The sequence below is a fragment of the Manihot esculenta genome, chromosome 10 (assembly GCF_001659605.2).
Source record: "Manihot esculenta cultivar AM560-2 chromosome 10, M.esculenta_v8, whole genome shotgun sequence".
Classification (NCBI taxonomy): domain Eukaryota; kingdom Viridiplantae; phylum Streptophyta; class Magnoliopsida; order Malpighiales; family Euphorbiaceae; genus Manihot; species Manihot esculenta.
The window spans coordinates 31,904,122-31,918,011 of NC_035170.2; the positions used below are offsets into that span (position 1 = coordinate 31,904,122).

General features: G+C 33.7%; 3 protein-coding genes across 4 annotated transcripts; 1 reads left to right on the plus strand and 2 right to left on the minus strand.

Annotated features, from left to right (window-relative positions):
* Positions 1–1,825: 1,825 nt before the first annotated feature.
* LOC110625202 lies at positions 1,826–3,314 on the plus strand. Of its 2 annotated transcripts, none has more exons than XM_021770780.2 (3): positions 1,826–2,005; positions 2,718–2,825; positions 2,963–3,314. In XM_021770780.2, the coding sequence occupies exons 1-3, from the start codon at positions 1,940–1,942 to the stop codon at positions 3,182–3,184; spliced, it is 396 nt and encodes a 131-aa protein (XP_021626472.1). In that variant the 5' UTR covers positions 1,826–1,939; the 3' UTR covers positions 3,185–3,314. The 2 variants fall into 2 exon arrangements, with proteins under 2 accessions (XP_021626472.1, XP_021626471.1); XM_021770779.2 differs by lacking the exon at positions 1,826–2,005 and adding an exon at positions 2,020–2,594.
* A 631-nt stretch (positions 3,315–3,945) lies between these two features.
* On the minus strand, positions 3,946–5,438 carry LOC110625201. The gene is made up of 2 exons (XM_021770778.2): positions 5,211–5,438; positions 3,946–4,239 (listed from the first exon to the last, which is right to left on the minus strand). Exons 1-2 carry the CDS (start codon positions 5,339–5,341, stop codon positions 3,993–3,995), a joined length of 378 nt encoding a protein of 125 aa, XP_021626470.1. The 5' UTR covers positions 5,342–5,438; the 3' UTR covers positions 3,946–3,992.
* A 1,449-nt stretch (positions 5,439–6,887) lies between these two features.
* LOC110625172 (citrate synthase, mitochondrial) lies at positions 6,888–13,134 on the minus strand. Its single transcript, XM_021770723.2, has 20 exons — positions 12,980–13,134; positions 12,742–12,808; positions 12,578–12,640; positions 12,121–12,162; positions 11,746–11,811; positions 11,531–11,596; positions 11,273–11,386; positions 11,091–11,154; positions 10,697–10,779; positions 9,920–9,969; positions 9,763–9,840; positions 9,330–9,458; positions 9,137–9,179; positions 8,874–8,960; positions 8,361–8,462; positions 7,943–8,050; positions 7,793–7,843; positions 7,541–7,614; positions 7,377–7,428; positions 6,888–7,290 (listed from the first exon to the last, which is right to left on the minus strand). The coding sequence occupies exons 2-20, from the start codon at positions 12,790–12,792 to the stop codon at positions 7,192–7,194; spliced, it is 1,422 nt and encodes a 473-aa protein (XP_021626415.1). The 5' UTR covers positions 12,793–12,808; positions 12,980–13,134; the 3' UTR covers positions 6,888–7,191.
* Positions 13,135–13,890: the final 756 nt, after the last annotated feature.

Below are 13,890 nucleotides of genomic sequence, written 5' to 3' on the forward strand. Positions count from 1 at the left end.
AAACTACCTTTGCTTTTTTGAGCCGCCCTCAGTGGAACCATAGGAGTTGAAGCGCAGATAAGGCCATCGAAGGAGAAGTTTGAGGCGGAACTCTCACTGAGAGCAAGAGAAGAAGATGAAGTATTCATATTCATTGTGAAAAATAAAAAAGCAAACAAGAATTACCTTAAAAGTAAGGAAATATGGATAAAAAAGAGGAGCGTCCGAGTCTTTTCTAAAACAAAGATGACAATTGAAAGTAAAAGTGAGGCTCAAAGAAAAAGAAGGGCTTTTATATGGTAGTTAACGACAGGCTTTAAATGTGGCTCAAGAAACGGAGTAGCCATCATTGATGGACAGTAACAGGTGAAATGACGTGAACAAGGAAATGCCAATATAAGTTAGCCACGTGCTCTAGATCGTAAAGACAATTATTACCTTCAAATATGAAGAATCGAAGACCCACAAGGGAGCCTTTGATGTAACACAACAATCTCCAAAATAAGCTATGAGTTATCACCGTAAGATAAAGTCACATGGCAAAGATTTGATAAGCAGATACATGGTCCCACTCATGGAAAAGAAAATTAGACACCATAACACCCGATTTTCCATTGAGACTTGCCCTCTCCTAAAGAGGTCCAGTCTTCATGTAAAGTTACCATTAGCAGATATAATCGAGTAGATCCTATTACATATAATCACGAGATCACCGATCAATTAGCTGACGAGATCTCCTATCAATTAACCAACAATAGCGGGATCTCCAGAAAATACTATAATTAACTTCACCTGCAGTATAAAAATTATTGATCACAGAGATAAGGGTATGCAATTTTTACACAACTACTCTTGAATTCTAAACGGTTCCTTATACTTGCCTTATTCTCTAATTTACTAATTTGAGTGTCAGAGTAACTGCTGTAAGTGCAACCACCTCATATTTCTCTTTTTTGTAGGTTTAATCAATCACAATGTAATTCTATTTTTCGGTTACATTAATAATAATAATAATAATAATAATAATAATAATAATAATAATAATAATAATAATAATAATAATAATAATAATAATAATAATAATAATAATAAAGAAATTAAAGACATGGATTTGGGGTAGAAGCTTTAGAAAAGCATAGCAAAAGAAATAAACAATTTTTCAAAAGTTAGGCAAGAGTTACATCATGAGTTAGATGAAATAATTAGAATGATGAATTAAGGGAGGGTTAAAACTTAAACCTTTAGTGAAATGGATGAATAGTTGAGATGGGAAGATAAGCTCAAGTGTAATTCTCATATGATTGAGACTTGATATCTCAACTAATGTAAACACCTAACACATTAACACTTGAAAAGGTCCACAAAGATGGCCTCACTTTAATTCTTTCATCAGCTATTAGCATGCAAAGATAATGCAACAAGGGAATAAGGTAACAATGCATCTTATCCTATAAATAATACCATACTTTTTTTTATGAAGGTATTTGTCTTTTTTGCTCACATATTATATTAAATTCAAAGTTATGGAAAAAAAAAGGCATTATTTGCTAATGGGAACATATTTTATAGCCAAAATCAAATGGAAAATCACCAACTTTTTAGAATGATTTTCCCCTTTTTCTCCCTATCTTTAATAGGAGGATGCATATCTTCCTTAGTCTTTATATTTTCACATATAAATTAATCCTACCAACCAATTGTACTGTTTATATTACCATTAATTTTAATCAAAATGACGGAAATATCCTTTAATATATTGTTTATGGATTCGGGTTGGGTTGCCCGTTTCACTTCGAATCTACCGATCACTCCTAAAGATGGGCCATCGGGACACGTCACACGTGCCATGAGGTCAATGATCCGAAAGGGCGTCCCAACACGCGCTCCCTCTCCCCAGCAAAAGCGTTAACAGGAAGACGGAAAGAAGCGAAAGAGCAAAAAAAACCTCGGTTGATCCAAAATGGCAGAAGAAGGCAGCAAAGCGGATGCGCAGCTTTTTCAGCTCCTTTCCAATCTCCTCCAGCAAGTGGGTTTTTTTTAATTTCAGTTTCGGATTGTTCTTCTTGATTCAATTTCTTTAATTATTGTTATTTTTCTCATTATGGATGATTGATTTGGGGGCTTAATTTAATCATACGTGCACATAAAAATGTCCTCTTTTTGTTTATTTGATGATGTTCATGATCTGGGTATCGTCAAGTTGTTTTTGTGATTGGGATGTGATTGAAACTCAAATAGCCTGCCTTTTGTTTGTTAGATGTTCTTGTTAATTGTGTGCCTTTGGCCCTTGGATATTTATGGGGCTGAGCTGACAGCATTTAAATTGTTTAATAAGTTGCTGGATTTGTCATGGAAACTAATTTGAGTGCACCTGGAGCATGGTCTGGGGATCTTTTTCTCTTGGGGAAGACATGAAGGACGTGCACTTGTTTAATCATTAAGGACAATAACCAAATGGTGCTAAACGTTATCTCTTCTTCTTCTTTTTTGGGTTTATGAATGAGGGGAGAGGGACTGAAACTTGGGATTTTATCCAACTGAGGGAGCACCTAGCCACCTACAGCAAAACTAAACTTGTGCAACGCGAAGTTAAAGCCTGCTCACTATCTAGAGTGGTAATGAGTTGCAAGATTTGAGATAGTGTATTAATAATTTGCTGCTTGCATGTATGCGTAGATATAGTGAATCTTTGATCTTCTTTATATGCTTAATTTTGTGTTCTTTATTCATTCAATTAGGTGGAGGCCCTAACCAATCAAGAAGAAGTTGAATTGCGATCTAAAATTGAAGCACTGGGATTAGAGGTTACTAAAGTTCCATCAAAGTCAACAAAGAATCTCGATGAGGTAGATTTAAATCCCTTCTTAAAACTTGTTTCAGATGTTACAAGCTTCTTTCATTTTCTCCTTTTTATCCATGGTTGTGATAAACATCATCTCCTATGTAGAGTAAGCTTATTGTGTTTGTTCATTTTAACTGACAGCTGGAAATAGCAAGAGAGTTGGATAAATTATCAGCAAAATTGGATGATGTAGATGAAATGATATCCTCAGCAATGGCTGCAGATCCACAGGTGCAGTCTCTCTTGAGTGGCACTGCTGATGTATGGATGCCAGTTATTACAGCTACTGCTGAGGAGAGACGTAATTTTACAGCATCACTTGGAGATGACACTACTGAAGAAAAAGTGCAAACCTCCAATTAATTGTTGCTGTCTGCTCTCACAGAATATAACCTTTGTTATAACTTAATGTGTTTGCCCCATCTTCCTAAATATTGTTAAGATTCCTTCCCCAATATTTTTTTAATATATATTTCATTTTTCTTGTCCTTCACCTTATCATTCTCATTAGTGATAGGTATAATAGAATCATTGGTACAAACTTATTTCTCAAACAAAATGTGTGTTTTGAACAAACTTTTAAATCTGAATAACCTTCCGAAGTTGATATGTTGGAGTTGATATTTTTATCTTATAATTAGACCAATAAATATTATTTTTTTTAATTAAGATGAACTATTTGATTCAGAAGATGTGGAATTTAAGTGCGTCATTTGCAATCTTGTTGAGAGAGCTTGTGTGTATGAGAATAGTGCAAGGGATTAATAACCTTTCACAAATTCACCTATTGTATGAGTGAAATAATTCTATTATAAAAGGCTCTTGTTGGACTTGCAAAATGGCTGGAATGAAGGATGAAATGAGTTGTTTGTTTGAATTAAGGCTGAAATGAGCAATGGAATAACCATTGTCCAGAAGTGGTGGCTCCATTCTCTCTAGTAAGTAGAACCATGACTTACATTTTAGTTCAAGAATAGGCCAGTCCCTAAAATTTACCAAACCCCATTTTTAGCACAGTAAATGCCAAGTTTGCCGTCAGCTTCTGCTGTAATTTTTCTTATTTAGTTGGCTTATCATCAGGTTTCAACTAAAGGAGTGAAGGTGGTGAAAATTGCAGCGTCCACTTGAGCACATAATTTAACATTTCAATCTTGAGCAAAATACATAAAGCCTAATTGGCAGGAGGCGACTTAACAATTAGTCCAAACAACCACATTATAACAGATCCAAAAACCCAGAATACGGTGAACAAAACAAGGAATCCAGCCAGAATGGTAAGGAATGGAGGACCTCGGGCAGCATCACTTGTGTTCCCATCTGATTTATCTTGAATGGAATCTCCACTGGAAGGATTAGAGTTTGATGCAAATGCAACCAATAATCTTCTCCTTATTTGCAATGTTATAGCATTCTTGAACCTGAATGAAGAAATATGATTTAAAACCATTGACAAAGAGAAACTCAATTATCATTATTTAACACCATTGAATTATCAGAATTTGTTAGGCCAAACTGGTAGAAATACTCTCAAGTTCTAACTGTCTACCACAAAATGGCGTCCAACTAGCTCAACAAAAGAAGAATTTGTATCTGAAATTGCAACTTTAGGCTTGGTCAGGTCCACTGATGTTTATTTCACATACCTTAATATAAACTTATAATGATAAGAAGTAAGGTCTTTAAATTACTTGGAATTATAAAAAAAAAAAAATCTGATTTATATTCCACCAAAGCAAAGGTATAAGATTCTAGAAATCAAAACCATCACAATGCAGTGATGCACATCATGGATAAGTAGTCATCTTGGCCTTTGATGTTCAAATCCTAAATAGCTACAGACATGCCAATCCATCTATGCCTCAATCTAGAAACATGTACCAATTCAATTGTCAAATGCAGTCCAACAAACACAATTCATGAAAATACACCATTAGGCATCAACATCTTCTGTTAACAGTCAGTTTCTGAGAACCACACGATCTTATTAACAAATCATAACTTGTTGCTAACTTAAATTATCTAGTATGACAATGTGTTGATACAGAAATGCGTTCATAGCTGAGGAAACAAGGACCAATCAGGGTGCTCTCACAGATTAATCAACAAACAATATCAGTGTAAGATTGCCCGTAAATGAATGGCAGGCAATGATTTTCCCTTTACTCTGTTGAATATAAACCTACGACTGTTAAAAAAGCACCTATTCCATGAAAATTGAAACACAGCAGCACACACCCAGATTCATGTTCACCACCATTGATGACTAAAGAAAGTGACTTTCTACTTAACCAAGTGAGACCCACAGCAATAAACAAATATTGGAAACTGGGTGGACATGGGTAGCATCAATAGTACGCATGACAACCTAATTGAAGCGGAGAACAAGCACCTGGAATCGGAAATGGTTTGGGAGAGTTTGAGAGCGGTGGTGATGGATGGGATTTCAACTCTAGTAGTTGGACGATGACACCGTTGAATCAATTGGGAAGAACGAGCAGGAGCAGAACAGAAAGAAGCCATTTTGAGTCTCCTTTGGATTGTTTCTCGTTTTCTACGGGCGAGATCGCCAAAGCTGAGCCTCAAATATTGGATCGCTTTTTTACTTTTAACATAAATCATAAGAAAAATAATTGAGCGTATAATTAATAAAAGCATATAATCATTATTAATAAATCAATTTTTATATTTTTAAACATTTATTATAATATTTTTATTTTTTCTTTCATTAATAAAATATTTTTTTTATAAAAAAAATAAATAAAAAATAAGAAAAAATAAGTGCTGCTGCAGCTGCTGCTTAGTTTTCTTCTTTTTGTCATGTTTCAGGTGTTGACTGAAATATTCAAGTTAATAAAATGTAGGCAAAAATATAAATGTATACGTGAAAAATTAAGTAAATTAAAATTATATAATATATTTCCTTGCATAAAATTTGAAGCTCCAACATTTTTTTTTTATCCAAATCACAAATAATTTTGCCTGTTTATAAATAAACATGTTGAAAACTCATTTATCACAATAATCTAATAAAACAAGCTCTATAATACACTAGGAAAACGAGAATGTATACTTTCATTGTGATTTTATTTAAATTAAATGATAAATTTTTAATAAAATGATAAATAAGTAATAATAAATCGTATAAAATTAATTGTCCTTATAAAAACAACCAACTGCATAGGATTATATATATGTATATATATATAGGAAAAAAAGAAAATATATCCCTGCTTTTTAAACCTGAAAGAGAACTGATTCTCCACCTTTCTGAACCGACGCAGACCCGAGGCAGTCCAGTCAAATCAATAATTTTCTTCTCAAGGAAATATTTGAAAGGTTAAAATCGATGGTTAAATTTACTAAACTGTAGCGTATACTTAGATGGAGGAAAATTAAAGAGAATTTTTTTTTTTTAAAAGAAATAATGATCAGAAAAGAAAAAAACTATATTAAAAGGAAAGTTGTTTTTCAAATAATAAAATTTTAATTTTACTTTTTAAAAAATCATAATAAATACTCATTTCGTCTTATAATTTATTTATATTATTTTTTATATATTTTAAAATTTTTTTATTAATTTATTAATTATATTTATATTAAATATTATTAAATATTAAAAAAAATTTAAAAATAAAATAAAATTACAATAATTAATTTATATATTAATATGGCCTAAAAATAAGGTGAACAATAATTTTAAAATTAAAAAAAAGGATAAAAATTATAAACCGGAGTACGAGAATATAATTTATAATTTTAAAAATTTTCCTCCCACTTTCCCTTAAGTAGAGATAAATTACTTCCAATAATTTTTCACCTTCCTATTTTCCTCTCATTCAGTGGAAAGTATAAGTATTTTCCTCCTGAATATTCTTCACCAACAATGGTGTAAAATCAGATTAAAATGAAAGACGATCCAATTCCAAACCCTCGGTTTCCCAGACAATTTTGACTCAGAATCAAACCGGAACCTAGACTACTTGCCATGTAAATGAATCTGTCAAAACGTAGCCAAAAGGAGATACAGAAGAACGGCAAGCCTCAAAAAGATAGGGAATTTGAGATATGCTGGGTAGAAAGGAGCACCATAACATTTTATTCAAATGGTTCCGCTAGACCATGAGTTCCTGTTGTCGGTTCACTTTACTCTGCATTTATTAACTATCAACACCAGATTAGGGACTGAACCCTTGTTTACTACAATCGGGAAAAAAGGAAAAAAAAAAAAAAATTGTGAAAGAAACTTAACAGCGTTGGAAAAATGTCCCGGCAATTGGACTGCACAAGTGAAGCTCACAACTTTACACCAACCCCTTTCATTCCAAAAATCATGTTTTTTATTACCGAGTAATGTATTAATGATTCAGCATTCACGACGAAGCTGCTTTCTTGCAGTAATTCTCAAGCCATTCCATTGTAACACTTTTCGGCCTCTCGAGTGGCAACCCAAGAGCTCGGTCCCATATTAGCTGAACCAGTAAAACCATAATTCAGGACACATTCATGGTAGCAATTTACCATACAATACAAAAAGCCAAACGATAAGGTAACGAACCTGAGAGCAAATGCCAATACTTCTTGATACACCAAAAAGAACAGTGAAATACCTGTCCGCAATCAATTTTGAAGAATGTTATATCTTTCACCTTGGTAGTGAAAGGGGTTATATCATATTATTATTATTTCAATCTATTGTGAGATGGTATGGAGACACGATACCTGGCTTCAGTTAAACCATAGTAGTTCAGCAATACGCCACTGTGAGCATCAACATTGGGCCAGGGGTTTTTAACCTGCAACATTCCCAAAATCCGCAACAAAATTAAGCAAGATCCCATTTAAACTTCATAAGGAAAGACCTCAAGTCGCACTTGGATTTATTATTAGTAACTTCCATTCTTGGAGTTGGTGACAAAGGCAAAATTTCTTCATAATGGTTTTTTGTTTAAAGCAACAAATAAATCCACTTACCTTGCCAAGCTCAGTAAGGATTGGAGGCACAACTTCATACAGCTTAGAAACCTGTCAAATTCAAAAGCACATTAGCTTATTAAGGAATCGTCTATAGAATAGCAGATAGAAGCCATTATTAATTTTCAGCATTCAGAGCACTGAAACAACCAGCTGGAACAGTGGGTCATTAGGCAAGTGCTTCAATGCAAACTCCCTTTGGCATGTGTATCTTGGATCAGTTTTACGTAAAACTCCATGACCAAACCCAGGAACCACCTGTAAAGTAGGAGGTAGATAAGCAGTGAGAATCGAATTAAATAAAATGAAAACAACAGTTTCCCAAACTAAGCTTCAAAGAATTGAAAGTTAGGATGTAGTGAAGAATGAATATGAAAGAACATTAAGAAAAAATATTCAGGAATTAAATTGCTTGTATAAATATTAAAGAAGAACAGAGAAAAAAGAGAGAAAATTCCAAGGGCAACTGAATTTGCAAGAAGTCAACAGGCTAAAACTAATCCAAATTGAACCTTTCCTCTATAGAAAACAATTTAACAAACTAAATCCTTTAATTCAAGCAAGTCACCTTTCCACTATTTAATGTTTTCCAGACGTAGTCTTTCAGTTGTTCTGTGGTTATATTCTCCCCACATTCCTCCACCACAGATTTAATCCAAAGCAGAACTTCCTGCAATTAAAATATTGTGGAAATAAAGACGGTAACTAATAGGAATAATCTATAGATAGAAGCAAAATAATGCTACCATTCAAAAACAGTTTGAGGCAGAAAAATAATAAAACAGACAAGCTAAAGCCAAAACTAAATGGGTGGAAAAGGAATCCGCAGCAGATCATTTAGCAGGTAACAGAAAGTTATTAACTAAAGCTAAAAGCCAAGCAATGGGATAATTTCTTTTACTCGTTCAGTATTAGTTTCTGCTGTGGAAGGAACAAAACAATACGGTGCCAATTTTACCAATATCATATATATTAGCAAATGATAAATATGTTCAAAATTGAAATAAGAAAATAAGTATAGAGAGAGAAAGCAGAAGATACAAAGGATGTTAACTCGATCATTTAGCACAAGCAATATTACCTGATTAGCCAAGCCGTGGAGTGGTCCAGCCAAACCATTCAATGCAGCTGCAAATGAAAGATACGGATCTGAAAGTGCACTAGCAACCTGACCAATACAACAATGATTTCAGCAGAGCAAGTAAATTCGACTATATCGAATGTTCACTATAGCTAACATTTCTCATTGGAGAAATGGTGAAATTTCATTCTATAGATTAAATAAAATATCAGAAGTTCCAAGGGTGATCAATAATTATATATTTAAGAGGTCTATCATTTTACCAAGTGGCCGGTATGAGCACTGACATTGCCACCTTCATGATCACTGCAACAGATCATCAAAAATTAAAAAAGGGAAGAATAAATGGGGAAGTTTTCTGTCTGTAGTATATATTGGCTGAAAAACAAGTAACATCCTATAGTTCAATATCATCATGCCATCTCTGTCTCTAAGAAGGGAATAGTATGGACAAACCTATGGATTGTAACATAAAGCCGCATAAGCTCTTGCATCTGGGGGCTATCAAACCCCAACATATGTGAAAAGTTTCCACCATAATCCAGAGAGTCATCCAGGGGAATAATTTTCCCATCTTTGTATATCCTGCCATAAAATTTCATGTGACAAGACAAGGCAGTCTAAGTAATAGTCAGATATGAACTTCTGCAAGAGTTTGAAAACAATCAGATATATGCAAGAGAGAGAGAGATATGTCCACACATATTCATGACAATCAAATTAGCTGCTCATTGACAAATATGGAAATATGAAGTAGATTAAATTAAAACAACTAAACTAAAAAATCTATACTAGCCTTCAGGTTAAAAATTTTCATAACTCTATTCTGCATCATGCTGCAATCAGGCTAAGTTTGAAAGGTCGGATATAGTATGAAATGTTCACTAACCTCCGATAAACATATGAAGCTACTATTGGCAGGCGGGCCATCAGATTGAGAGAGTCCTCATACGTTGGCTCCCAATACCTAAAAAAGATTATCACGTTTTAATGTTGGCATTACCAACATAAGGTTATGCAAACCAAACCATCCTTTAAAACCTTACTTTGCTTTGGGAATCCCTTTGTCATATGCTTTCTGGAATTCACTTTGAACCTGAAAGACAATAACAAGAAATTGAAATTCTTGATTTCAGGTCGGTAACCAAAAATAAATAAATATGTCAACCACTATCTTTTAACACGTCATCAAAAGAGTAAGTTGGGTTTTCACACATGCAAATAAAATTTATAGAGGGAGGAGCTCAGTCATCCCCACATAAAAGCAGAAAATCCACTTAGCTATAGTTTGTCTGTCTCACACCAAGTTGGTCACTAAATCTAAATATAGTATACCAAAATTAGTATCACAATAATTGAAAGATGAAAAATGATTAGATAATCAGATAACTTTGTAAGATTGCACGAAGGGAAGAAAAAGAAGACATACATGCTTACACTTTCTGTTGTTATGCCTGCACCAAATCCTTCACATAAACCAAAACTAAAACAAGTTCTAATTCTAATCTCATATAACCAATAATACAAGGGTTACACTCTTTCCAGGGAACTCAACATAATATGTCCACTATTTGATCATCTCAAGTTTTTAACCCTGCAGTCATGCAGTGTACAACTTATGCCATGCAACTCAGATTAGCTCTTATTGTTCAAGGGAAAAGAAACTCACTTAAGCTCTAAATAGTTATACTCATAAGAGCAAAGCATCAATAATCACATTGCACTAATTGTGCTGGGGACAAGCATTAAGAAAATGCAAATTGAAGAAAGATAAACGGGGAAGAGAGAAAATGAACCACTTATAACAATAGAGAAGACCAGACCTGAAGAGCCATAACACCAGATGCAAACTGAGTCATTGGATGAGCTGAAACGGGCAAAGCATCAATGGCCTTATACACATAATCTGCGAGAACATGAGATATTGCCAATTATAAGCACAGGAAAAGGATGAAAGGCATCCCACATAAGAGATGACAAACCTATCAAACCACTTGTGTGATCTAAATTTGAAGTCCAGGAAATAAATAAATAGAGAAACTCAAAATTGAAATTCTTATGTAATAATTCACAGTATAAGATAAAGAACATGATTAGTAACAAGAAAAGAATCATGTACATTCAATAAGGCCAGCCACAGCAAGCAGTACATTAAACTAACTACCCAACCGTTTGAAAATCATGAGCAAGATAACACAGAAACATAAGCTTAAATACCTGGAACAGCAGCACGATCACATAATTCCTTTGACAAGGCATTGACCTGCTCTTTGCTTGGCACCTGAAATACAAAAGAGAAAAAAACAAGTACAGAATACTGTTACAAACTAAAAAGTTTGCAGATGATATTTAAGAAGAAAGCTGGTAGGGCTTCTTGTCTCAAAGACAAAATAATTCACCTTTCCAGTTAAAAGAAGCCAAAGAAGACCCTCAGGCAAAGGTTCTCCACCAGGCTTTGCACCTGGTAGCAATTTTTGGCATTCAGGAATTGACAGCCCTCTAAAGCGAATTCCCTGAGAAACATCAAACAACTTTTAGATCAACAAGTAATAAAAACTTTGACAATTACAAACTGATGATTAAATATAAAAAGAAAAAATTAAGTAGTTCAGGGTGTTCCAACTCCGAGTAGTGAATAGATGAGCATTATATTATACCTCATCTGGATCAAGTAAAGAGGTTTCCCATAACAATCCAGTCATGCCTCTCATCCCACCAAGTACCTTCAGAAATTTAATGAGCAAATACTTCAGTTATATGTTACAATACGATGAAAGGTTCCAAGGGTAGTTTGAGATCAGTAAAAGAAAATTGAAATATAACTTCATGATCTCAAAAAGAAAAAAAAGAAAGACTTGGGAAATAAATTTACCATGTCCACAGTAATATTTCCCAATTTAACATTTCCATGTTCCGTCTTGATTTTCTTGAGTCGCTCCTGGAACAGAATAAAATTGAGAAAGTAAATTTCTGAGAATAGCATGTTTGGTATTGAGTTTGATGGCCAAAAAAGTGCTTTTTAGAAAAAACACCATTTTAGATGCGGATGAAAAAAGAAGTTTGGGAAAAGCTATTTTGTTATTTTGTGTTCTTATGACTAAATTATATCAAAAATAATTTTAAATTATTTTTAACATTTTCTAAATAGTATTTTTAAGAAAGTGTTTTTCTCAACCAAACAAAAGCAGTCCTGCAGCCAGATATATTATAAGGGGAAAAAAAACATATCAAAATGCGAGCAACTCACCTGTTGCTCTGGGATCAATTCCTTTAGCTGAGAATGAAGGTCCTATACGTCCAAGAAGAAACAAAAGGCATAAAACCACCGTTAACAGAAGATCAAGAAAACAAATCCATACATCAGAAAATCTCAAACAATAAAAACTCAGAACATCTGACAAAAATTATTAATGTGTACTTCTCCCTAACGTGACTATATGCAGCATGTGTACCATCTAGCACACAGCAAGGACTTTCTAAATCTTACCCAATTCAAATATGTCAGGGATAATATTTTAAGGAGGTGGTAAATGCTAAATAAGTATTAAAATTAATGATCCCCCAGTCCTCGAAACAGCAGTTTTACGCAACTACCTAACCCAGACCAGAATGCAATCTACACACATATAGAAATAGAGATTCATATACAATAACGCACGCCCATATGTGTAGATAGACAAAGAAGGCAAAAGAGAGAGAATTACGAGATCGGAAGAGCTCTGCATCTGGAGCCATCTCACAGAATTGCTGAGATTAGACTGTTGAGCCTGTAAATATCACATTTTTCCAATTAAAAACAAATCAGTCCACAACCAATCAAGCACAAACAACAAGAAAAAAAATTTCCCGACCAACTGAGAGAGCTTACAGCACGAGAACGAAGTCGCGAAAGCAGAGAAACGCTCCTAAAGAACACCATCGCTTACTTATTCAAACTGCATCACCAAAAAAACAGGAAAAAACAAAAGATGAATCAAACAAACGGATACACATATTACATAACCAAATTCAGCAGTTTGAGCATATGTTAAATTGAATCTGAATAAACTGCGAGTGAGAGCTGATATGGAGGTGGAATTAAAATTGCAGAGAAACGTAGAAGGTACCGAGTGAGACGAACGACGCGATTTGGAATGCAGACCAATGGAAAGAAGGAGAAAAACAAGAGAATTAAGGGGAGAAGGAAATGTGTATATAGGAAGATGAAATGCTGTGGTTCCCTTCCCTTTTCCATGGCCTTAGGCGCCTAGTTAGAGTTAGAGAAGATCGGCGCTGGATGAATTCCCATTAATACCCTTGGTTTCTATATCTAATTTTCGAGTTTTCTCTTTGGGCCTTGGGTAGAATGGAAAAACTACAAGCTAATGCTGACCCCTGGAATTTTGACATAGTCAATTAATAATTTCAGATAAAAGTGGTTGACGTTAGCCCTTTTTCTTATTAGCTTTCACAATTTAATATTTTAAAGCGGTGTTTATTTGTAAAAAATAATTTATATTTAAAATTTTTTTTAAAAAATATTTTTTTATATAAAATAATTTATTTTTTTATAAAATTTAAGATTAAATAATTCTATTTTTATAATAAAAACTTTTAGTATTCAAGATGTGAACAAAATATTAATAAAAAAAAATAAAGGGACTGTGCAAAAGCACCATGTTCGGCTGTTAGGCCATATTCGATTCCCTGCGATCAACCTAATCTTTGCTAAGTTGACGCTTTTTGCCATATTTTTGTGTTGATAGAAAGAAACTTTTCATTGAAAACTAGCAATCTTATAACCTGACGATTATCAGACTCGGCATCTATCCAACGAAAGGAGCCATAGACTTTCTTCGTTGCAGCAGCAAAGACAGCACCAGAATGATCTTTTGAAAAGAAAAAAAAGTTTTTCTTAGACATTAGAAATTTTATTAACATCATTACGTGAAAATTTGTTAATATTTTCAAAATTGTTAAGTTTTCAAAATAGGGGTATCCATATTAATTTTGATATATTTAAGATCTAAAAAATAAT

Bases quoted from the DNA above. Each gene is read 5' to 3' on its own strand.
- LOC110625202 (XM_021770779.2), top strand. From the start codon at position 2,475: ATGAATGAGGGGAGAGGGACTGAAACTTGGGATTTTATCCAACTGAGG. The intron at 2,595-2,717 runs GTAATGAGTTGC...TCATTCAATTAG, and splicing joins CCTGCTCACTATCTAGAGTG to GTGGAGGCCCTAACCAATCA. The intron at 2,826-2,962 runs GTAGATTTAAAT...TTTAACTGACAG, and splicing joins CAACAAAGAATCTCGATGAG to CTGGAAATAGCAAGAGAGTT.
- LOC110625201 (XM_021770778.2), bottom strand. From the start codon at position 5,341: ATGGCTTCTTTCTGTTCTGCTCCTGCTCGTTCTTCCCAATTGATTCAA. The intron at 4,240-5,210 runs GTGCTTGTTCTC...TTCTTCATTCAG, and splicing joins CAAACCATTTCCGATTCCAG to GTTCAAGAATGCTATAACAT.
- LOC110625172 (XM_021770723.2), bottom strand. From the start codon at position 12,792: ATGGTGTTCTTTAGGAGCGTTTCTCTGCTTTCGCGACTTCGTTCTCGT. The intron at 12,163-12,577 runs GTAATTCTCTCT...TTGGACGTATAG, and splicing joins TGCAGAGCTCTTCCGATCTC to GACCTTCATTCTCAGCTAAA. The intron at 11,155-11,272 runs GTGAATTATTTT...TTTGTATTTCAG, and splicing joins GGCTTCTTTTAACTGGAAAG to GTGCCAAGCAAAGAGCAGGT.